At 46.4% G+C, this 22,434-nt stretch overlaps 1 protein-coding gene across 2 annotated transcripts; it reads left to right on the top strand.

Annotated features, from left to right (window-relative positions):
- The first annotated feature begins 5,150 nt into the window (after positions 1-5,150).
- rad50 (RAD50 homolog, double strand break repair protein) lies at positions 5,151-22,228 on the top strand. 2 transcript variants are annotated; one of them, XM_048994887.1, is made up of 26 exons: positions 5,151-5,255; positions 5,602-5,774; positions 6,199-6,282; positions 6,617-6,768; positions 7,381-7,566; positions 8,505-8,709; positions 10,094-10,222; positions 11,423-11,588; positions 11,704-11,897; positions 12,515-12,721; positions 12,826-13,008; positions 13,089-13,246; positions 13,369-13,544; positions 14,685-14,925; positions 15,896-16,085; positions 16,677-16,803; positions 17,274-17,467; positions 18,079-18,189; positions 19,136-19,228; positions 19,308-19,421; positions 19,528-19,655; positions 20,277-20,501; positions 20,764-20,849; positions 20,973-21,115; positions 21,343-21,476; positions 21,830-22,228. In XM_048994887.1, the coding sequence occupies exons 2-26, from the start codon at positions 5,646-5,648 to the stop codon at positions 22,014-22,016; spliced, it is 3,942 nt and encodes a 1,313-aa protein (XP_048850844.1). In that variant the 5' UTR covers positions 5,151-5,255; positions 5,602-5,645; the 3' UTR covers positions 22,017-22,228. The 2 variants fall into 2 exon arrangements, with proteins under 2 accessions (XP_048850844.1, XP_048850843.1); XM_048994886.1 differs by lacking the exon at positions 5,151-5,255 and adding an exon at positions 5,262-5,347.
- Positions 22,229-22,434: the final 206 nt, after the last annotated feature.

The raw sequence follows: 22,434 nt of genomic DNA, 5'->3' as shown, positions 1-22,434 counted from the left end.
TGGGTGAGTTTGGTGTGTAAGAAATTGACTGATCCGCATAGACCCCTGACCTCAACCCCATCTAACACCTTTGGGATGAACTAGGATGGAGATTGCGAGCCAGGCCTTCACGTCCAACATCAGTGCCTGACCTCACAAATGCTCTTCTGGATGAATGGGCAGAAATTCCCACAGACACACTCCATAATCTTGTGGAAAACCTTCCCAGAAGAGTGGCGGCTGTTATACCTGCAAAGGGGGGACCAACTCCATAGTGATGCCTGTGATTTATAATGGGACGTCATAAAAGTTTGTGTAGGTGTAATGGCCAGGTGTCCTAATACTCAGTCAATAATATAATGCAAACTTTTATTAATGAATTTTTATCAATATCCATTTCATTAATTGTTTGGTAATTGTTCAATTCACAACATTTTGATTTCTATATGAAAAATATAATTACATTAGCGTATTAAACTATAGAAACTGCCGTTGGCCCCCACAGGAAAGTTCCTCTGCAGGTATTCTGTAGCAACAACAGTTTAATAGAATTAAAGTTAAGTTTCGCCAAACTGGCTTAAAGGAACAGAATGATTCTGGAATTCCAGCATAAATCACTTTATTCAACTCATTTTAAAATTTCCATCCATATTATATAAATAGGCAAATACAAAAAATAAATAAAGAAATAAATAGGTTGATAAATAAATAAACATGCAAATTTGCAAGAATTCACAAAAATGTGAAGAAAAAACACCAATGTGGTTGTGATCTGCCTGTATGTCATACAGGGAATATTTCAGATATGCAAAGAATTGGTCCTATGAAGCATTCGAATAGAGTGAGGTATTTTGTGCTGAAGTGCCTCAATTACAATGCGCCGGCATTTTATTGTGTGTGCGCCGAACTTGTATGTTTGCAGGTTCCACACATTTCATTCCCCTGTCTGACAAACTTCAGGTAGGAATTTATGATCGAAGTCTTGCTGTTTTGTATGAAACTGGATGTTATATTTCGGAAGACGCAAGCAGCTTTCGTCTAGCAATGAAAAGACAGAAAAGCACATTGTGAGTTAAACTTACATGAATGCCAGCAGAATGATCAAATATATTATCATCCATGAACATTTTCCAGTTAGTTACTCATGGGGAAAGTACTGACACATTATAGCAGTGATAGGAGGAATGGCGAGATTCTCCGGGCGCAGACTTTGGATGAAATGACGTCTAATCATTATTCATTACAGGTTTAATCTTCAGCAAACTAACTAAAATCGTCTCAGGAGCAAATAGGCAGCTTTGACAACAGCAAAACAGTGAACTGTGAAGTAATTAAAGCATTAAAAAACTAAAACAATTTAATAAAAGAAAATAATTACCACCAGTCCATTTTGGCCAGTTTTATCCAAAGTAGCACACATATATAATTTCTTTCATTTTAAATTTTTGTTCTGGACTGCAGGGTAAAAGAGTCCTCAGAGCAATTGGCAGAAGGGCCACGCTCAGGGGCCCAGTGGAGGAATCACTTTGCCGACATCACGATTTGAACCAATGACCATCTGGTTCATCACAGGCACAGGGGTCTGAGCCACTGAGCCGTATTACAGCATATATACAGAGGGGCGTCCATAGGACAGCCTACATCCAAACTTCAAGCAGAACGTGGCACTTTATATGAGGGGTGTGCGGATTATCATCTTTAAGCTCGTAAGTGATGGAATACTTGGGCCAGAAATACCCGAGAGAATAGACGAGTTTAAAGATCTATAGTGTGCACAGTACAGGACCAGTGCAATGTGCCTAACAAAACTCATTTACAGGCAAATATAAAATAACCAAATGAGAAAAACTAGGTTTAGATTGAAGGAAAAGTATCAACTGCCATATGCAAAAAAACCGAAAAGGTTTGGACTGCTTGCTTCACATCTAGCTAATTAAAATATCTGGCACTCACCGAGTTTTCACTGTCCTTCTGTTGCCGTATGTTCCGCAGCAGCTTGGAGCGGATTTCACGTACCGTCTTGCAGATTGATTCCTGCACAGCAGGTTTGCATGTCACGCTGCTCACCATTCTCTGCAGCTCTTGGAAAAATTTCCCCATGCAACGGCACTGTAATAACAAATAGATTTAAAAGTATACGAATAAACGCTAGTCTTAAAATATTTAACACTGAAACTATAAAAATAGTAGCAAAAATACCACAGAAGAAAAATATATAAGGGCTGTTCATTACAAAAAGATACTTACTGCAACCTGGTACATTGACGGTCTGGGCAAGGAAAGTTGCGTTATATTCTATAGGGGAGAGACATAAACAGGTCAGAAATAAAGTTGATTTTCAGCTATACTTACTTCTGGTATTGGCATAGTCTAGTGTTTCTCATTCTTAAGCATATTGCTGCAGCCTGTATTTACACTTAGTGAGTCTCAGTTCTGCATTTTGCTCTTCCGATTGTACACGACGTCGATGAGACACTTCATGCTTTCACTCCAATGGCGTCTTGTCGTGGAGCAAAAGAATGTAAAAGGAGATTACTTACAAAACTCAGACGGTTGTGGTGACGTTCAAGCTGTTCAAGATGGCTTGTCATTTCCACGAGCAGGTTACATCCATTGGCGAAAAGTACGAAGGCACAGAGGACGAAAATGTTTTTCATCATGTTTGGCTTTTGAGATCTCTCGGCTGATAAAGAACCGCATTTTATAGTGTCTGCATAGGAAGTTTGGGTGGCGACTGAGAAGACTAAGTCAGCCTTCTCCATGACAAAGTCAATGCGTAATTGCACATAAATAGCGTGAATTGGGGTATACCCACTCCCACTTTGGAACTTTCTTAGTTAGGTTTCTTTAGCAAGCCAAAACCCATCAGGTAGATCAAGAGATACCTCAAAATTTCCCAGAAATTCAGGGGGCCCAGCACTTCACACGGGCCCCTGAATAGGCAAAAACAATGAAGAACAAGTCCAGGAAATGTTAAACATCTGCGTGGTAAATTCTACTGTGAGCCCCCTCCCCCCCCTTCCGAATATTTTATTACACCCCTGATCATGGGATGGATGGATGGATGGATGGATGGATGGATAGATGGGTGTTGTAGAACCATGCCTTCTGTGTAATGATACTTGCTGGCCGGCGACGTCTCAAATTGTGTGCAGATTCCCTGCATCTGAACAGGGGGGTGAGATGGGTGGTAGTGACACCTGTTACTGGGGGGGCCCTTGGAATCATCCTAACCTTACCCCCCCTTTATGGTGCCCCTGCCAGTCACCCGTATGATGACTCATGTTCCCCTTTAATGAGACCAAGGATGGTCGTGTCATCCGCTTACTTATGATGATGATGTCGTCTTAGATGGAAGCATAGTCATAGGTGAACAACGAGAAGAGTTTTGGGCTGGGACAGCATCCCCGGGGGGCTCCTGTGCTGACCGCGATCTTAGTAGAGAGCTTTGTGTCCCATCCTCACCACCAGTAGCCTGTCGGTGAGGAAGTCCAGGATCCAGTTCCATATGGGTGTCAGGCCAGCTTTGCAGGCAGCTTAATTAGCCCGATAGTGTTAAAGGAAGAGCTGTAATCCAGAAAGAGCACATGTGCAGGTGTTCTGTTGGTATCTAGGTGTTCCAGGAGGAAGTGAAGGTCCAAAGCCACAGCATCATCCACTGATCTGTTTGTGGACCCAGTGGAGGTGTGATTATTATGGCAAAGCCAGAGTTCAAATTAGCAATCATGAAATCACAGGCACAAGCACCGAGGTTTAACCTGCCGCGCCACACGCCACCTCCATGAATATCTAGAACTATTTGTTAGTAAAAAAAACTCAGCTTTCTTTTCACAGGGCCATTTTGTACCCAGCTCACCAATGGCATCCAGCCGTTATGACAATTCAAAGTCAACTTTATTGTCAGCGGTATGATTCCAAAGAAAGGACACACCAACCAGACGATGCCTGTACATTTATTTTGATTAAACGTGCGATTTGCACATTTATGGACAGTATGAGCGATAATTATCCTTCCATTTTCCAAGCCGCTTATTCTACTGGGTCGCGGGGGGTCCGGAGCCTATCCCGGAAGCAATGGGCACGAGGCAGGGAACAACTCAGGATGGGGGGCCAGCCCATCGTAGAGTGATAATTAATACTGGATAATATGTTTTGAAGATGCAAATACTTCACAGTAGCTAAAGTCTACCAAACAGTATCAACAGTTTGGAAATCGGTGAGACCATAAAAGTGTTCAATTCTTCCTCATACTGTATATGTAAATGTAGTGTTTCTAGTGTCTGTGTGTGTGTGTGTATAGGTGTTCCTCTGCCAAGATGAACAATTGTGAAAAAAAGACAAATAATGTACTTCCATGCGAGACAGGATTAGGGGTTCTTGTTTAAATAATCTGTGAGGTTCCACTTTCTAGTGAAAATACACTTCGTTAAAGTAGCCTGCATTTGGTGATAGAGCTCAGTGCTTGATTTTAATAGAATAAAACTGGATTTACTGAAAAACCACGTAATAATAAACTGTAAAATCTATGGTTTCTTGAAATTCTTCTATATTCTAAATGTAATCTTCACGTATGGATCTTTGTTTTTCATGCGTACGAATTCATAAACACATAAAATTTACTGTGCAAGCATGTGCCTTCATCAGTTCAAATATTTAATCTATGTGGTAAGACTGAATCTGAAGTACACCGCGTGAACAACCATAACCACTAACAGTTCAAGCCTAGCTTACTAGTATTACTAATATTGATGCAAGATGGTTGCTATTAGAACTGCTGCAATTGCAGCTGGCTTTCATCTGAATGTATGTCATAAATAAATGAGGTGTGGGCATTCATTCAGTTGCGTGCAGTATATAACAATGTATATCTGTATATACTTAGCATATACTGTAATTCAAATACGAATTGATAGTGTCATTAAAAACATAAGGACCGCTAAATTGTGTTCAAACTAAAGTACGCTCATTCATTTCCAGAGCTGTTAAAGTTAATGCGCCAAAGGAGTTGAATCAAACAATGAATTATTTACTACTAATATAGTAATAATAGCCCTGGCTTTTCATTTAGTCTGACTTTTTACTTCTTTTGCTCATCTAACAGCACATGTCGCCATGTCTCCTGTGCACTAAGAGCGACTCGCGAGCTGATTGTAATAGATAAGGATAACCGCCTCGAGCTGCTTTTTTTTCGCGCGTGGCCGTGGGCTTTCTGGAAACGGATGTGACGTCACCGATATGCGGAAGCGCTGAAGCGCGAGCCAGTCTGCAACCTTACGGTAATAAGAGTCGTTGCTTTACACGCCGTCAGTATTTTCAGTGCTGAAAGAGTCGCCGTCTGCTCTTTCATACTGTATTCACATAATCCTGTGTATGTATATTTACATAGATGGCTATCAGCAGTGACGCGACGTGAATAAAGAGCCGACTGCTAGTGTAGCTAATTCGCTAAGTCGCTAGCTAAGTTTGGAAACTTTCTGTGGCTTTCTTGGTTCACGGTGCACTGCACGGTTCAGCTTTCAGTTAACACTCAATGATTACTTAAGCCAGATTCCCTTTGCCATGTGTGATAGTGTGTTTGAAAATGCGTTATAGTCATGCAAATTTCATTTTTCCTCCATGAAGTGCCCAGTGAAATCCGCAGAAAGAAATAGCCAAACAGTCCCAAGATGTCTAAAATTGAGAAGATGAGCATCCTGGGTGTAAGGAGTTTTGGAGTGGAGGATAAGGACAAACAAGTAATATCATTCTTTACCCCTCTGACTGTGCTGGTGGGACCCAACGGTGCCGGCAAAACGGTAGGATGTGGGTAAAATCCCCAGTGTGAGGCTATAATATAACCAGTTACTTTTCACAGGTCTATTTTGCCCAACACTACCAATTTAAATACTTGTACGTGATATATACGCACATGCATACTCATCATTCCTAGATATGCCTGTAACTACTCCCTTGATCATTATTTTGTGGTTCTGTAAAAAAATATCTCCATATAGTCTGTGGTTTGAAGAGTGTCTTGCATCCTTTGATCTGCATTTTCTATGTACATTCAAATTGTTCCTAGAAAAATATGTTCTTTATGTTTTTTTGACAGGCTTGTGTTTTTACTCAGAAATGTATAAATAAAATTCGACTTTGCACGCCCCCGCTACCCAATTCTGGTGCCTTTTAATGTGATTTCTATGTATCATTGCTTTTTTTTGTACATGTCATGAATGGCAGACCATCATTGAGTGTTTGAAATACATAACGTCGGGAGATTTCCCCCCCGGCAGCAAAGGAAATACTTTTGTCCATGATCCAAAGGTAAGAACTCAGAAGTGTGTTAAGTTGATTCGTACTGATTGCTTAGAACGCACACTGGTTAATTTCTTTTCTTCAAAATTTGTCACACAGACTGTTTTTGTGATCAGAAGGTCACTGGTTCAAATCCCAGAGATAGCAAAGTGATGTCACTGTTGGGCCCTTGTGCATTGCCTTTTACGCCAGTGGCTCATGGCTCCGGGGACAGTCTGACCCTGCTTTCTCTCAAAAATCTATGTCACTTTGGATGCTAATATGAAATATATTGTGTATAAAATGTGTGTGTGTGTGTGTGTGTGTGTGTGTGTGTGTGTATTGTTTTGTTTTCTTCCTAAAGGATGCTCATGAAACGGACGTACGGGCCCAGATCCGCCTGCAGTTACGGGATGTCAACGGCGAGCCACTGGCCGTGCAGAGGTCCATGCAGTGCACCCAGAAGGGCAAGAAGACGGAGTTCAAAACACTGGAAGGTGTCATAACGAGGTTCAAGTGCGTAATATCCCTCTGCTGTGTCTCCCTGCAGCAAGGCGTAACTTATCTACTGATTTATGTATGCTGACGTTTGCAGATGCTACTATATCGCATCCCTTACATTGAATCCTCTTTTGTGTACCTTTGATCTCATATTTATTCTCTGTCTGATGTCATTATGATGTCATTATTAATGATGTCATTATGATGTCATTATTAGTCGCCTGTTGTCATGGTGTATTTAGCAGTAGCTGTGCCAGTGCATATTTCCGCCGGTTTAGGTTGCACGGTAATAAGTTCTGAATAAATATAAGTAAATTCTAATTGATATTTGGATCTTGTGCAACTTGGATTGTTTTCCTGACTGATTTTTTTTGCAGATTCTCTGGACCCGTTTCCAAGAAAGTACTTAGTCTGGAGTTCTGACTTTAATCTTTCTGTGATATTATTTATAGCTTGTTTGGCAGTGGCCGCCTTGCCCATACCGAACAGTCTCCAGGTCGCATATGCGTCGCCGCATATCGTTTTCGTAACGGCCTCAGTAACCGGAAAGCGTCGCCATGATAGTAACCCGCAAGTTTGCCCTCTGCACCGAGTCCTCATGCATTGTGATCCGTTTGTGTCTTCTAGGCACGGGGAGAAGGTCAGTCTCAGTTCAAAGTGCGCCGAAATCGACCGCGAGATGATCACGGCGCTGGGGGTTTCCAAAGCCGTCCTTAACAACGTTATCTTCTGCCATCAAGAGGAGTCCAACTGGCCACTGAGTGAGGGGAAAGCCCTCAAGCAGAAATTCGATGAGATATTTTCCGCCACAAGGTACTGTGGTGGAGTATGGGGGCTGTTTGGAAGATAAGGGTGTCTGTGGTGATTTGTTTGTCGTGTCTGTGATCAGTCTTTAGAGACGGTTCCCTTCTTCATCTAACCCCTTTACCTTGGGCCCGGCGAGAGGGCCCGGTTCCTAACCCTTTTTGCAGGATGAGGAAGCTTCCTGCAATCAGCATATTTGCATGCATCACAAGCTATCTGAAGGCTGGTTTTGTAGATAGTATCAGTGATTTCATTTTAGGTTTACTTTTGTGTTTTTTTTTTTTTTTTACCATCGCATGTTTCCCCATCGCATGTTTTGCTTTTGTGTTTCTGGCCAATTAGCTGTTTTAGCTACAGACGTCCTTCCATCGGTTTATATACTGGTCTGCTATCATTTGACCATGCGCTGTTGCGTGACATTCTTGCCTAGAAGTAGAAGGGCTTTGGTGCAGTGCAGGATACGCGTGGTGCGTCATCTTCAGATAACTTACAAATAAACCATATGCTGCTTGTAAGGCCATGTGCATATTGGCTGAGGTCAGGGTGCCGGAGAGGGCGGGCCTGGTGGGATTAGGGTTAGGGTCATTCTCGGATTTTCCAAAGTTAGGATGGATGTGTCTGTTTCGCCCTTAGCACAGGGTTCCCAATTCTGGGCCTGAGGTGGCAGCACAGTTTGCAGATTTCCCTGTTTAAACATGAGTAATGAATCTGCTAATTAGCTAAGTAACATGTGTTTTGAGCAGAGAAGTCTGGACGGTGTTGGATTCTGGGTTTCCAGGACAGGAATTGGGGACCGGTGTGTACGTGTTTGACCAGTGATGGACCCTAGTTCTGTCTAGGGCGTCCCCTGCCCTGTGCTTAGTCTGACGGCCTGCTGTGTATTATTATTGCAGGGAACTCCTCGTGACAGACCAAGCATTGATTTTGTGTGACATGTGACCTGTCAGGTACATTAAAGTGTTGGAGACCCTACGGCAGCTGCGGCTGAAACAGGCCACCAGCGTCAAGTCCTGCCAGGTCGAGCTGAAGTACCTGAAGCAGAACAAGGAGAAAGCCCAGGAGATAAGGGACGCGCTCACCAGCAAGGAGTCGCAGCTGGCTGCCTCCAAGGAGAGCGTGCGCCGTATCGAGAGCCAGATCGAGCCTCTGGAGGCGAGTTCCCGCCCGGCGCTGAGTCAGCCCTGACCTACGCACGCCGCCCCTCAGGGGAAGGGGAAGCAGCAGCGCATTGCACTGTTGCAGGACGCCTCCAGGGCTGTGGGTTCTAGTCCCCTCGTGTGTGTAGGTGTATCTCCCGAGGGCCCGATATTCCTCTAACGGGGTACATAGTTTATTGTTGTATGTATAAAAATCTAAAAGGAATTTAGAATGTTTTATGTATTTGTATATTTTAATCGTTTTATTTTACAGCCTCTCCCCAGCTTGCAATGGGGTTACGTTCTGATAAAACTATTGTAAGGCAAGAATATTGTAAGGTGAAAATGTATTTTAATATACAGTACACCTAACCTAACAAACGTCCTAGCCTAGCCTACCTTAAACATGGCCTGCAGTTGGGCAGAATCATTAACGCAAAGTGTTGAGTATGTAATTTATTGAATGATGTATCGAAAGTGAAAAACATCGCGAAGTTGAAATATCGTCACGCGGACCATCGTAACCCAGGGAGCGTCTGTATTTTCTGGGGGATATCACTTGTAAACGATTCTCGGCTCAGGTCAGCTGTGTGTTGTGTGTGATTGGCCGGTTTCACGTTCTGCCTGCCCTCCAGTGCTTTGCTTTCCATTTGCTTATTATTATTATTATTAAAAAAAATAAATAAATAGGGGGCAGCGTGTGGCTCAGTGGGCTAAGCCTGTGTGCCTGTAATCAGAAGGTCGCAGGTTCAAGCCCAGCCTCAGACTGTGGGTCCTTGAGCAAGGCCCTTAACCCCCAGCTCCCTGGGCGACGCTACGGGTGGCAGCCCTTCGCAGACAACTTCCTCTATGAAAAAAGAGCAAGTTGTGGGAGGCGTAAAGACAATTTCCCTACGGGGATCAATAAAAAGTCAATTATTATTAGTGTCAATTATCAGAGACTGGAATCCTCTTCTGTAGGGGCCCCCACCTTTTGGCTTCTGGTTTACGTCAAATAAAAATGTCACGGATGAGTAACGCGGCTGGGACAGAGGGGGTGGGCGCTGGTTAATGACGGATTGATTAGCAATATTGTGGGAGTAATTTCTTGCGTTTTTTTTTTGCTCCCGATGTGACCAGAACATGTAAAATGTGAGGTCATAAATTATCGAAAATAGATATTTTTGGAATTTATCCAATCCCACCGCAAACTGGAATACTGGTCTCAGACCGGTACCGAGGGCTGTGAACAGCTACTCTATTGCATAAGTGCTTATTGAAAATGAACGGTTGACTTCAAATTAAAGAGCCATAAACTGGGAATGGCAGGAATGCAATTACGCATAATTTGGTTTTTATCGTAAATGTATATAATACGCAGGATGCGAAAGGTTTTTACCCTTTTTTTTTTGGTTGTTTAGAATCGGCTGATGGACATCGATACTAATCTGGGCAAAGTGATGAAGCTGGACAATGACATCAAGGCCCTGGAGAGCCGAAAGAAGCAGATGGAGGAGGACAATCGAGAGCTGGAGGAGAAGATGGAGCAGGTACTTCCGTCGCGACGCGGGATTAACGCGGGATTTCGACGAGAATTAGGCCAGCGGGCGATTTCTGGCCTGAACGCAGGTAGCGCTATAAATGGTCACAGAAGGATGAGCGTAGGCTCGTCGCTGCGACTTTCTCACGGAGGGGATGTGGGTTATGACTCTGAACTTGCAACTTTACTCACTTTGGTCCTGGGAAACGATATGGGTTTATATCTGGAATGTTTGGGGATAGAAAAGCGACAAGTGACAGAATGGCAGGCCGCTGAGAGAGTGCCCCCCCCCGGGGGCAGGCGTGCGATCCTGCATCTGCGGTGTGAATGGTCAGTGATGATATCTCGAAGGGTATTTTTTTTTGTTTGTTCCGTTTTTAAGTTTGGTGCGTTCGTGTTTCGGTCACACATTTGACTCGTCACTATAGATATGCTGTGATAGGACGCAGTACGTAGGCTAAGTGTGAATTGGGGATTTCTCGTGACAGATCAAGTGTCACATTTTTTTGTTGGTTTTCCGCTCAGGGCAATTCATTAGCAAACAGCTAAAATTTGTTTCCCTAGAAAGCTGGTACTGTTAAAAAAATGTTTTTTTTAAGAGTGGCATACTGAAAAAGTTGTAAGAGATATTTTAGCAGCTGTTTCTGTTTGTCATCTTCAGTGTGGTGTCATTCTGGTACAAAAATGGCTCAAAGCAGTAATACTACTGTGACTGGTGTTGCCTAAAGGGAGGGTGTGTGTGTGTGTGTGTGTGTGTCTGTATACACACATACACTGTATCCTTGCATTGAATAACTGTATATGGATTTTTATAGAACTTCTACGAATCTATGAATAACAAATAAAAGTTCATTCTCTGTGGTTTATAATTTTATCCTCCATCCATTTCCTGTCACTTATCTGGGGTCTGATCAGTTTAATCATCATTGCCTGTTTTGTGAATATGATCTTTATGAGCAGACATGAAGTGTATGTTTTGGGGATGTATGTATGGCCCTGGGCGGTTTTCCACAAAGGAAATTTTCCTAGTCGGCTGGATAAGATGCCAAATGCGAAAATTGCCCAACGGGAGAAGAAGCGAGTGATATTCCTATTGGACAATCCTTACATTTGGCTTAAGTTATCCGGCTAACGAAGAAATCCTGCTTTGTGGAACAAGCCTCAGGCCTTTGTGACGCTGTTTGTGATGTGTCCCCCCCCCCCCGCTTAGGTTTTTCAGGGGTCCGATGAGCAGCTGCAGGAAATGTACCAGAACCACCAGAAGACTGTGCGGGAGAAGGAGAAGCAGCTTGCGGAGCGTCAGCGTGAGGTGGAGCGGGTCGGCCGGGAATGCCAGCAGCTGAACCGTCAGAAGTCCGAGCTCCTGGTAGAGCAAGGTGTGTCCTGCCCGTCTCTACTCCGGAACACCTGCTCGGAAATCCTCGGAGTGCCGGAAGCGGCGGCGTGCGCTTATCGGGCTAAAGCCCGGCGTTGCCCTTCTTTTCGCGGCAGGGCGTCTGCAGCTGCAGGCGGACCGCCAGGCCCAGAGCGTGAAGAGCCGCGACTCCCAGGTGAAAGCGCTGGCGTCCAGCCTGGAGATGGACGGCTACGACCGAAGCCCTTTCAGCGAAAGGCAGCTGCAGAGCTTCCACCGGCAAGTGAAGGAGAGACAGGACAAGGAGAGCGAGGCGATCGAGCAAGACATGGTGAGTCCGCGTTCGATACTCGGCGTTATCTTTTTGCTGGGCCAGCGTGTGGCTCGGCGGGCTAAGCCCCTGTAATCAGAAGGTTGCAGGTTCAAACCTCAGCACGTCTGCGGGTCCTTCAGCAAGGCCCTTAACCCCCCAGCTCCCTGGGCGCCCCTACGGGTGCCTGCCCTCCGCGGAAATCTTACTCCACAAAGAGCAAGTTGAGGGAGCCGTTAAAATGACAATTTTCCCACAGGTATTAATAAAGTTATTTGTGCTGAGGTGTTCAGATGCTTTTTGTCTCTGCAAGGCCACCATAGACTTGTGGACTTAACATGGCGATTCCTCAAAGTGAAGTTTTCGCCAGGATTTCGTCCTTCTAAGTAGCAATTATCATCGATTTATGTCTGACAGTTTTACATCTTGCAACAATTTTATTGACAATAACGACAGCAATGAAATAACAGATAAAATGCATACACCTTACATACACAGTTATGTGACTTGACCGTAATTTATACGTATATGAAATAAAGTAGCAAATGATCTCATGGCAACACAACGCAGGTAACCACAGCCCCTGTCTTGATCTTTGGATATCTGTCGTACGAGCCCTTTCTTTTCTCCCTGTCTAGCGGGAATTTCAAGAGAAGGAGGCATCGAAACAAAACAGCATTGACGAGATCCGGGACAAGAAGACCGGATTGGAGCGTACCATCGAGCTGAAGACCGACATGCTGAACAAGAAGCAGCAGGAACTGAGGAACGTCAAGGAGGACCTTCGCAAGCTCGAGGGCTCTTCGTCACGCCTGCAGGAGCTGGAGCAGGAGCTGGCCAAAGCGGTGAGGCCGGTCGACGACGTCGGGGAATTTGCCAGAACCTTCGTTTTTTTTTTCCCCCTCGTCGGAACTGAAACGCCCGCGTCTCTGCGTGTTGCGTGCTGAAGGAGCGAGAACTGGAGAACGCCACGCGGGGCTCGAGCGTGGACGCACTGAAGGAGGAGGTGCTGGCCCTCCAGGAGGAGAAGGGGGAGCTGGACAAAGCCCAGCGCAAGCTGGACCAGGAGATGGAGATGCTGAACACTCACACCGCGACTCGCACGCAGATGGAGATGCTCAAGAAGGACAAGGTCGCCATTGTCCTCTCGCCGGACATTCCAATGCAAATGCTTTCTGCTAATGCATTTCTAATCGATTTGATTATTTCTAGATGGATAAAGAAGAACAGGTGAGGAAAATTAAGTCCCGGCACAATGATGACTTGGTCTCCTTGTTGGGGTATTTTCCTAACAAAAGACAACTGGAGGATTGGATCCACGCCAAGAACAAAGACATTCGCTCCACGCGGGAAAAGCTCATCAAGCTGAAGTAAACATAATCACCGCATGAAGACCGCGAGCTCTGATCTTTGTGTCTGTGGAAGCCCGTTTGGAGTCTTTATGCCATCTCGGGTCGAATCCTCAGCGTCGTTGGTCTGCCTGTGCTTCCAGCAAAGACCTGGCCTCCGGCGAGCAGAACAAGACCCACAGCACGGCGCTGATCAAGCAGAAGGAGCAGCAGCTGTCCAGCTACGAGGAGCGGCTCTTCAACGTGTGCGGCAGCCAGGACTTCGAGAGCGACCTCAGCAAGCTGCAAGATGAGCTGGAGAAGAGCTCCAAGCAGAGAGGTAACATCCTTCTCGCAGGAGGAGGCGAGGCGGAGGGCGTAACCATAGCTAGGCTGGTAAATTTCTGACAGTAGCCCACGTTAACTGGTTCTGTCAGACTTATTCATGTGAAACGTACATGCTGGGAGAAAGTCAGTGATGCATTTCCCGGTTGGGCTTGGCACCTCCTCCCCCAATCTAATTCCAACTCCACCTACATCCCCTGACCGCTACAATCTCTAGACCTTCCTGCACCACTCACCACCCCAGCGACGGTGGACCGGTCCCAAAACCCATCTGGGGAAAACAGTGAACTTTTAAATTATGTCTGACATGAGACGTTATTACACCTGACTGCCTTGTCACGGAATTAGTGTAATATGCATATTAGCTGTTATTTAATATTGAATTCTTAAGTATTGAGTTTTGTTGACAGAGGTCTTCATTTATTTTATTTTCTAAATACTGTGACGCCGTAAATAGCTATCAAATACACAGCGGAGCGTCTTGTATGATAAAACCCATCCGCTTGTTAAGTTGTGCATCACTACCTGATCCGTACCATCTGCCTGATTTGTACCACATTTACACAAGCCCACCTGATGTAAGTTGCTAATGTAATCACCTTAAAAGTTACTTTAAGTAATACTTAATTTTTCTACCCATTCTTTCTACCCATTACTTTTTCTTAAAAGTTTCTTAAAAGACTTAAAAGCCATTCCTATTTTTCCTTTATGTTCTTCATAGTTTTGCCAGTGTAGCTGTGAAGTTGGCATTTAAATTTCAGTTTAAGTGGTATTAAAAAGGTCTTAAACTTTACTTGCAGAATCGGCCTCCGACCCCGAAATTGTGATTTTGTTCATCTTGCTCATTTGACTTCCTTTGCCGGCCCCTGGAGGTTTGGGCTCCCCCTTTGAGTCTGGTCCCTCCCAAGGTTTCTTCCATCTAGGGGGTTTTTCCTTGCCACTGTCGCCTATGGCTTACTCACTGGGGGCTTTGGGTGGGGATGCTGTAAAGCGCTTCGAGACGATGTAATGTGAAGATGGGCTACGCAAATAAAGTTGAGTCGAACTGAATAATAAGATGCAAGTGTGAGTGGTCACTGCTGCCCCTCCAGTGGCGTGTTTCTGCAGTGCGCGTGATGCCTCCGCGGTGGCCCAGCCATGCTGGCAGGTGCCACGGCCGTTTACACGCAGTTCATCAGCCAGCTGACGGAGGAGGAGGCGGAGCCCTGCTGCCCGGTGTGCCAGCGCACCTTCCCGTCGGAGGCCGAGCTGCAGGACGTCATCGGCGACCTGCAGTCCAAGCTGCGGCTGGTGCCCGACAAGCTGAAGAACACGGAGCAGGACCTGCGGAGGAAGGAGAGGAAGCGCGACGACATGATGGCCCTCAAGCCCATTCGGTCAGTAGGGGGTGCCACTCGCATCAGTGGGTGCGTGGGTGGGTGGTGGCGGGGACTGGCATCATAAGTATCTCCAGTCCGGGGCTTTAAATAACCAGCCCTTATGCCCAACCGTAACCAGGAATTACCCACAGTGGGCGTTCTGACTCAAACAGGATGGCTTTAATTCACTGGTTCACGCTTGGTTACATTGAGAACTCTGTAGTAGAAATATCATCTGCTATTCTTCACTTTCTCATTTGTACTATGACCACCGAGAATGACATTTCATGAATGAATAGAAAATGCCGTCTGACTTTTCATTCCTTTCTCCACTAACTTCGTTTTTTTTGTTTTTTTTTTTAAAACCCCAAACCTAAATATTGCATCCTAAGTGCATATCGTAAAAGCCAGTGTACGTAACCGATGACCGTGCTTGTTACTGACTTCTGTGTGTAGTGGTCTTGTTAAACCACACACTGGTATGTGAAATCAAGCGCAGTGCAAAGGGGTAGGGCAGCCGCCTTGCAGTGCGCAGTGCACAGGGGCGTCTAAGGGCCTGTATGTAGTGGTCTTGCTCTCCATGAGATGTATGTGAAATCAAGCGCAGTGCAAAGGGGTAGGGCAGCCGCCTTGCAGTGCGCAGTGCACTGGGGGGTTAAGGGCCCTCAGGTGCATCCAGGCTGGGGGCTCAAACAGGCAGCCCCCTGAGCCACACACACACAATGCATTTGATTAAATGCAGTGGCACTGGATTAAGAGCCAAATGTAAATTTTACATTTACAGCATTTAGCAGGCACTCCTATCCAGAGCGACTTCCATATTCTAAATTCAGTGACAGTCCCGCTGCAGCAAGTTGGGGTTAAGGGTCTTACTCGGACACCCAACGATGGTAGTGCCAGAGGTGGGACTCAAACCCGCGATCTTTTGGTCCAGCGGCAAGCGTCCTAACCACTAGACCACCGACACCCACTCCGTGTGCCGCCTCAGGCAGTCCCTGTCCGAGCTGCAGGAGCGGGAGCTGCCGGAGCTCCGCAACAGACTGCAAGGCATTAACCGCAGCATCGAGAAGCTGAAGAACGACACGGAGGAGCAGGAAACCCTTCTGTGCACGCTGATGACGGAAGAGGAGACGGCTAAAGCCTGCCTGCAGGACATCGCGCTCATGGACAGATACCAGGTCGGGAGGCTGCCCGGCGTCTCGGCTCAGTGCTAACGCTAATTTAGCAGAAGCTGCCGTTTGGGGGGTGGCTTTTGGGCTAAGCTGAGATGACATGGGTGTCCTGGGTTCATCTCATGTAATGTCAGCATGCCTCTCCAGCTCCATACCTGGGAGTTTTTAAGTTCCTCTCCTCCGTTGTCATCTGGTTCTCTCTCTTCCATTTCTTTGTCTTCCCTCTTTCCCTATTATATTCTGTTGAAATGATGCAGGAATTCATTACACCCATGTAAAGTGATTTGGGGTGACACTTGTGAAATAAATAAAAAGGGAAAAATAGATAATGATGATGATGAATTGAACAGTAATGTTCTATCTCTTAGGTGGGAAGATCTTTTTTCTGCCTTGTTCGTTTATTTATTTAGTTAAGCTTTCATTTGACAACACCATGTCAAAATGTAGGATTTTGAAAGTGTAAAATTTATCTTGCTGGGATTGCCACACTCCTGTCTCCTGGCTTTACATATCGCTCTTCGTGACGGACACACGAAGACCAGCCTTAGGAGCGGGATTCTTCACATGGGGTTGAGTCTTGTTCATCTTTGCACACAGCTGGACCTGAAGGAGGTGGAGCGGAAGATCGCCCAGCATGCCGCCAAGCTCCTGGGCATCGACCTCAGCCGCACCATGCAGCAGGTTAACCAGGAGAAGCAGGAGACGCAGCACCGCCTGGACACCAGTACGTCCACGGATACTGTGCCCTGCCCAATCAGACGGGATCGACTGAAACCACGATTGGCCAATCGGGTGTAGTTGGGCTGTCCTGATAATCCACGTCATCCTGGACGCCTTGAGCTGCTTCAGGTTTTACAAGCTACCTTAAAACCGAAAGGCTGCTATGTTTGGCCTAAATAGTTCAACTCTTCTTGTGCTTTGACTGGCTGGTTTCCACGCGTCCATCTGTTTCACATTAACATTAGTGACACATGCATGGTCATAGGAGGCTGACCAATCAGCAGACGGCAAGGACTCAGTGCTTCAGTGAAATCCAGGTAGTTTTAATTGAAATGGTAGTTCACAAATCCTGCCCTGGATCGCGGTGTCCCCCCTGACGTGGGTTATTTGGTCAGCGTAAGTGTGACGACTTTCTCTGTGTGGATGGTGTTTGACATAAAAGCCCAGGGGTTCTCCCCCCTTTTCCCATCTAAGTATCTAGCAAAATCGAGCTGAAGAGGAAACTGATCCAGGACCAGCAAGACCAGATCCAGGCCCTGAAGAGCAGTGTGAATGAGACAAGGTCTGAAATGCTGCTCATCTCCAGCAACATGCAGCAACAGCAGCAGCTGGAGAACCAGTGTGTGGAGTTCACCACGGAGATCCAGACTCTCCACCGGGACATCCGGGTATGTGCAGCCCCCCCCGCCGAGCCCAAATCAGCCTGCCCGGCTGCATTTACAACAGGCATGAACATTCGAATAGAGGTGCTTTGTATTAGATGCAAAATACAACATATAGATTTAAACTGTAAGCTTTTTAAAATTAGCACTGGCAAATTTCTTGGGATTTAAGTGAGGTTTTAGGGAGTTTTTCCCTGCCACGGTTGCCTCTGGCTTTCTCACTGGGGGCTTTGGGCGAGGGTAACATAGAGTGCTTCGAGACGACGTAATGTGAAAATGTGCCACACAAATAAAATTGAGTTGAGAGTTGAGTTGAAATTGCTGGGGCGGCTGGTTGTGTGGGACGACGATTTTCATAACGACAGGATGACTGCGCTAAAGACACAAGAGAAACTACAGAGATGTCTAACTGGCACATCCAAAGTACACGTTGGGTTTTTTATTTTCAAGTGACTTACAGACCAGTAGAATATCCTTTTTTCAGCTCTTCGTCGGTGCCAGAGTATATTTTATTCATTCCATTATTCATCGCGCTTCCGTGTCACATTGGTTCCGCTTGTTATGGGTACTGAGGAGACCTCTTCCCCCTCCATGGCCCCCACCCGTGTGCCTTTCAGGATGCCAGAGAGCAGGTGCACCCCCTGGCAACTACTCTGGAGAAACTGCAGCAGGAGAAACAGGACCTGATTGAGCGCAGGAAGAAGACGACGCAGGAGGGACAGGAGAAGGTGAGCGGCTTCATAGCGTGACGCGTATTAGACTCGCTTAGCTGCTATTCCTCCATGGATTATTCATTAAATGAAATGATAGTATGAGTACAGATACATTGGAATGCTAATTTTTGCATATCCCATCATGCACTACTTCGAGCCACACACGCACACACACAGAGCTCTGGGGAACAAAATGAGACCACTGTATATTTTTTTTAAATCCTGGTTTGATCCTGGTTCCGCTGGCAGGAGGCTACACTGAGCAGCAGGCTGCTTCCAGGCTCAAAGTTTCTAAGACAGCAGTAAACAGGAGCAAGGTGAAGCTGGAGACACTGGGAACGAGCAGAAACCAGCCAGGTAGAGGGAGGAAGCGACTCTCTAATGCCAGAGATGACCGTTAACTTAGCTTAATCCAGCAGTTCCTAATGGATCGGTGGATGATGTTAAGTGACCCTCAAAAGGAATGGGAAACATTAAGTGCAGGTGTGAAGTGCACTGCTAGGACAGTTCATATCAGGCTCCTAGAAGCAGGACTGAAGTCCCACTAAGCGAGGAAGAAGCTCTTCATTAATGAGAAGCAGGGAAGAGCCAGGCCGCGGTTTGCAAAAGAAAATATTATTCACACACATGCTGTGATTCACTGAAATACACCCATGAATTGAATTTTTTTTTTCCTGTGGTCTCTTAATTTTTTCCAGAGCTGTTTAAATATACCTAACCGCAAAGTTCAAAGTACGGTTAGGCATTTATTGAGTGTCACTGGAGTGTGGGCTTAAGGGCCTTGCTCAATGGCTCAGCGGAGATGCAAGGATATTCGGTTATTCAGTGTCAGCTGAGGGCCGATTTGGTTGCGATATTTTGATATTCCCCACAGCAGTGAATCGCTTCTCCATTGTGGCTAATGGAGTTTTTCCATTTCTTTTCTCGGACATAATCGCATTTTGCTTTTACCTCCCTGCAGATAAATGCCATCAGAGAGAGAGTGAAGAACATCACCCTTTACGAGAAGGAGATTCAGAGCTACATCAGAGATGGGAAACATGAGTACAAGGAGGTAACTAATGCCGGCAGCGTTGGGATTTCTACCTGCACAGTCACGGTCCATCGGGTCACGTTGCGTTTTCCGTCTCCAGCAAAAAGAAGCTGAGCTGCAGGAGATCACCACCCAGCTCCACGAGGCCGAGAAGCAACGTGAGAAGATCAATAAAGACATCGGGAACATCAGGCAGGACATCGACACGCAGAAGGTGGCCTCATGGCTTCATGCCGGCTCGTGGTGGACTTCACCGGCCGTGTGCCGGGTCCGAGCCTGATTCCCTTGGTGTGTTCCCTTTTTATCCTTTTCTGCGGTAGGTCCAGGAACGCTGGCTCCAGGACAACCTAACGTTGAGGAAGCGCATGGAGGAGCTGCTGGAGGTGTCCGAGAAACGCACGGCACTCATGAAGGAAATGGGACACATGCAGGTTCTGCAGCTGCGAAAGTAAGCGGCACGTCCAACCAATCACTGAAAAGGTCTTATTTTAATTTTAGTGAATTCTTTTTCTGTGGCTTTTATTACGACACGCGCTGCATACTTTTTATTACTTACGAGTAAACCTTTCTTGGCTTGGGTCTGTTGAGGAAACAATCGCTAAGAATTGATTTTGTTGACTTCCTACCCTACCAATAAAATAGACGATACTTTTTGCCGGTGTTTTTATGCGTTTACACCGAAATATCTCCCAACTGGCCTGCAGAGTATGAAGGAGTTCCCGATATTTTTGACAGCGTAAAGTCAGTTATTGCAGTCGCTGTCCAATGAAAATCACGTATCTCCAAGAATCCATTATTTCGGAGGTGTGAGAGAAAACGCATTTTCAAACTAATACTATCGATAGACAGAGGAGAATGGGCGTATTCCATCTAGAGCAGCGCTATTCGAATCACGGCCCTCAAGATCTCACCCAGCTGATTTTTGCACCCCTCCTTTACCTGTGAGCCAGGTCTGACGTCTGTATGACCAATCAGAATCGGTATTTATTAAACTGCCTGAGAGAACAGTCGCAGTCGTTTCCGAAGTCTCGGTGCAGCACCTTCACGGCCTCTCGACTCGGCGTGGCAGGGAGCGCAGGGAGGTGGAGCAGCGGCTGGAGGACCTGAAGAAGAACCGCAGCGTGGCGGTGGGGCGCCAGAAGGGCTTCGAGGAGGAGATCCTGCACTTCCGCAAGGAGCTGCGTGAGGATCAGTACGGGCAGGCCGAGGAACGCTTCCGGGACAAAATGATCGTCATGCGTACCACGGAGCTGGCCATCAAGGACCTGGACATCTACTACAAGGCCCTCGACCAGTAGGGAGTCTCTTTATTTTTATTTCCTCCTTAGGGGTCTCACTCAAGAGCGAACAATGTAGTCACTCTGCCAGCCTTGGGATTTGAACCTGCAACCTTCTGGTCACAGGCACAGTGTACTTACACGCACAGCTACCCCATAGCAGTAGTGCTCTGGCTTGTGTGTATCGGATGGACTCCCTTTGTGCCTTTCAGTCCAATGTGTTTTCATTTGTCGGGTCCGTGTGAGGTGCTTGTGAACGGTCACCCTCTTGTCTCCCAGAACCATAATGAAGTTCCACAGCATGAAGATGGAGGAGATCAATAAAATCATCCGAGACCTCTGGCGCAGCACGTACCGCGGACAAGGTCTGTACGGGTCATGCGTTGGTCGTCATCCGTCATTAAAATATTCCAAAGTCACCCCCTTCCATATCAGAGTTTCAGGGCTCAAAGCTAATATACCGCTGGTGCCCCCCTCCCCCATCTTAGATATTGAGTACATAGAGATCCGCTCTGATGTGGATGAGAACGCCTCAGCCGCTGTAAAGAGGAGGACCTACAATTACCGTGTGGTGATGGTGAAGGGTGATACCGCACTGGACATGAGGGGGCGCTGTAGTGCCGGACAGAAGGTATTGGGCTCTCTTCTCTTTTAGCATCTGTTCTGAAGTTTCCACTGTTCCTAGACGCCGTGGTGTTTAATTCGAGCACGTTGCAGGAACACGGGAGAACATCTGGTCTAGGTGATGAGCGATACCCCCCGATATGTTTCCAAGACGATGAGAAAAGCCGGAATGTTCCGTGTCACGCTTGGTGGTTTTTCTGAGTAATACGCGTTATCCCATCACCACGTCTCCAGGTGCTGGCTTCCCTGATCATCCGCCTCGCCTTGGCAGAGACGTTCTGCCTAAACTGTGGCATCCTGGCTCTAGATGAGCCGACCACCAACCTCGACCGTGAAAACATCGAGTCCCTCGCCCATGCCCTTGTAGAGTAAGTAGCCCAGAAGAACCTCCCAGCGACACCTATGCAAATTCGTACGGAATATCTCTTTCCACATTAACGCTATAATACATTCAACACATGCTTCGTTTTGCCGGAAATGACCCTCGAAAGCATAGTTCCACACGGTCCTGGAGGGTCAGTCTGTAACAGATTTCCCTGCTCAAACGCACCTTATTCAGCTCACTAGCCAATTGCCAGCTTTAGGTTGGGCAGGGAAATCTGCAAACCGTGTCACGGACTGGCCCTCCAGAACCGGAATCGGGGGACTCTGCTCCAAAGTAAGCATTCTGGTTTGAGATCCCTTCCCACTCAACTTTCTCTGGCGATCCTCAACCTTCCAGGATCATCAAGAGCCGTTCCCGGCAGCGGAATTTCCAGCTGCTCATCATCACCCACGACGAAGACTTCGTGGAGCTTCTCGGCCGCTCCAACTACGTGGAGCATTTCTACAGGATCAGGAAGAACATCGACCAGTGCTCTGAGATCTCACGGTGCAGCGTCTCTTCTTTGAGCTCCGACTTGCATTGAGGAGCCTGTGCAGAGCCTGTTAATGCCAAAGAGGAACGGGCACTAGGGCCCGGGCTAGCTGGAGAAAACGTGTTGGTTATTATCGGTGTTTGAAGTTAAGTCGACGTTTAAACGTACAAGACATTTGTAGAATCAGATTTGCACATCTGTGGTTTGTGGGTCATGACACTTCCCAATTAAACATTTAGCAGGAAATCTGTTAATCTGATAAATTTTGTTTTTCCTCTTGACAAGTTAGTGGTTAGTCAGCAGTTACGAATCCGATTTCAGTACGTTTTCACTTGTACTTTGAATTCTCACCCCCTCCCTCCGTCTTCGTGGGCTGACACTCAAATGTATATTAACTCTTCGAAATGTTCAAAAGGCCATCAACTAAGACGTAGACTTACCTTCTCAATAGTGAGATGAGTAGCGCCGA

The sequence above is a fragment of the Brienomyrus brachyistius genome, chromosome 24, assembly GCF_023856365.1.
Source record: "Brienomyrus brachyistius isolate T26 chromosome 24, BBRACH_0.4, whole genome shotgun sequence".
In the NCBI taxonomy this organism is placed as follows: domain Eukaryota; kingdom Metazoa; phylum Chordata; class Actinopteri; order Osteoglossiformes; family Mormyridae; genus Brienomyrus; species Brienomyrus brachyistius.
This window is presented reverse-complemented; position numbering and strand designations above follow the sequence as displayed.

Excerpts from the sequence above, each read along its gene's own strand:
- rad50 (XM_048994887.1), top strand. The coding sequence starts at position 5,646 with ATGTCTAAAATTGAGAAGATGAGCATCCTGGGTGTAAGGAGTTTTGGA. Across the intron at positions 16,086-16,676 it reads CGCTCATGGACAGATACCAG|CTGGACCTGAAGGAGGTGGA; the intron begins GTCGGGAGGCTG and ends CTTTGCACACAG. Across the intron at positions 19,422-19,527 it reads AGGACATCGACACGCAGAAG|GTCCAGGAACGCTGGCTCCA; the intron begins GTGGCCTCATGG and ends TTTCTGCGGTAG.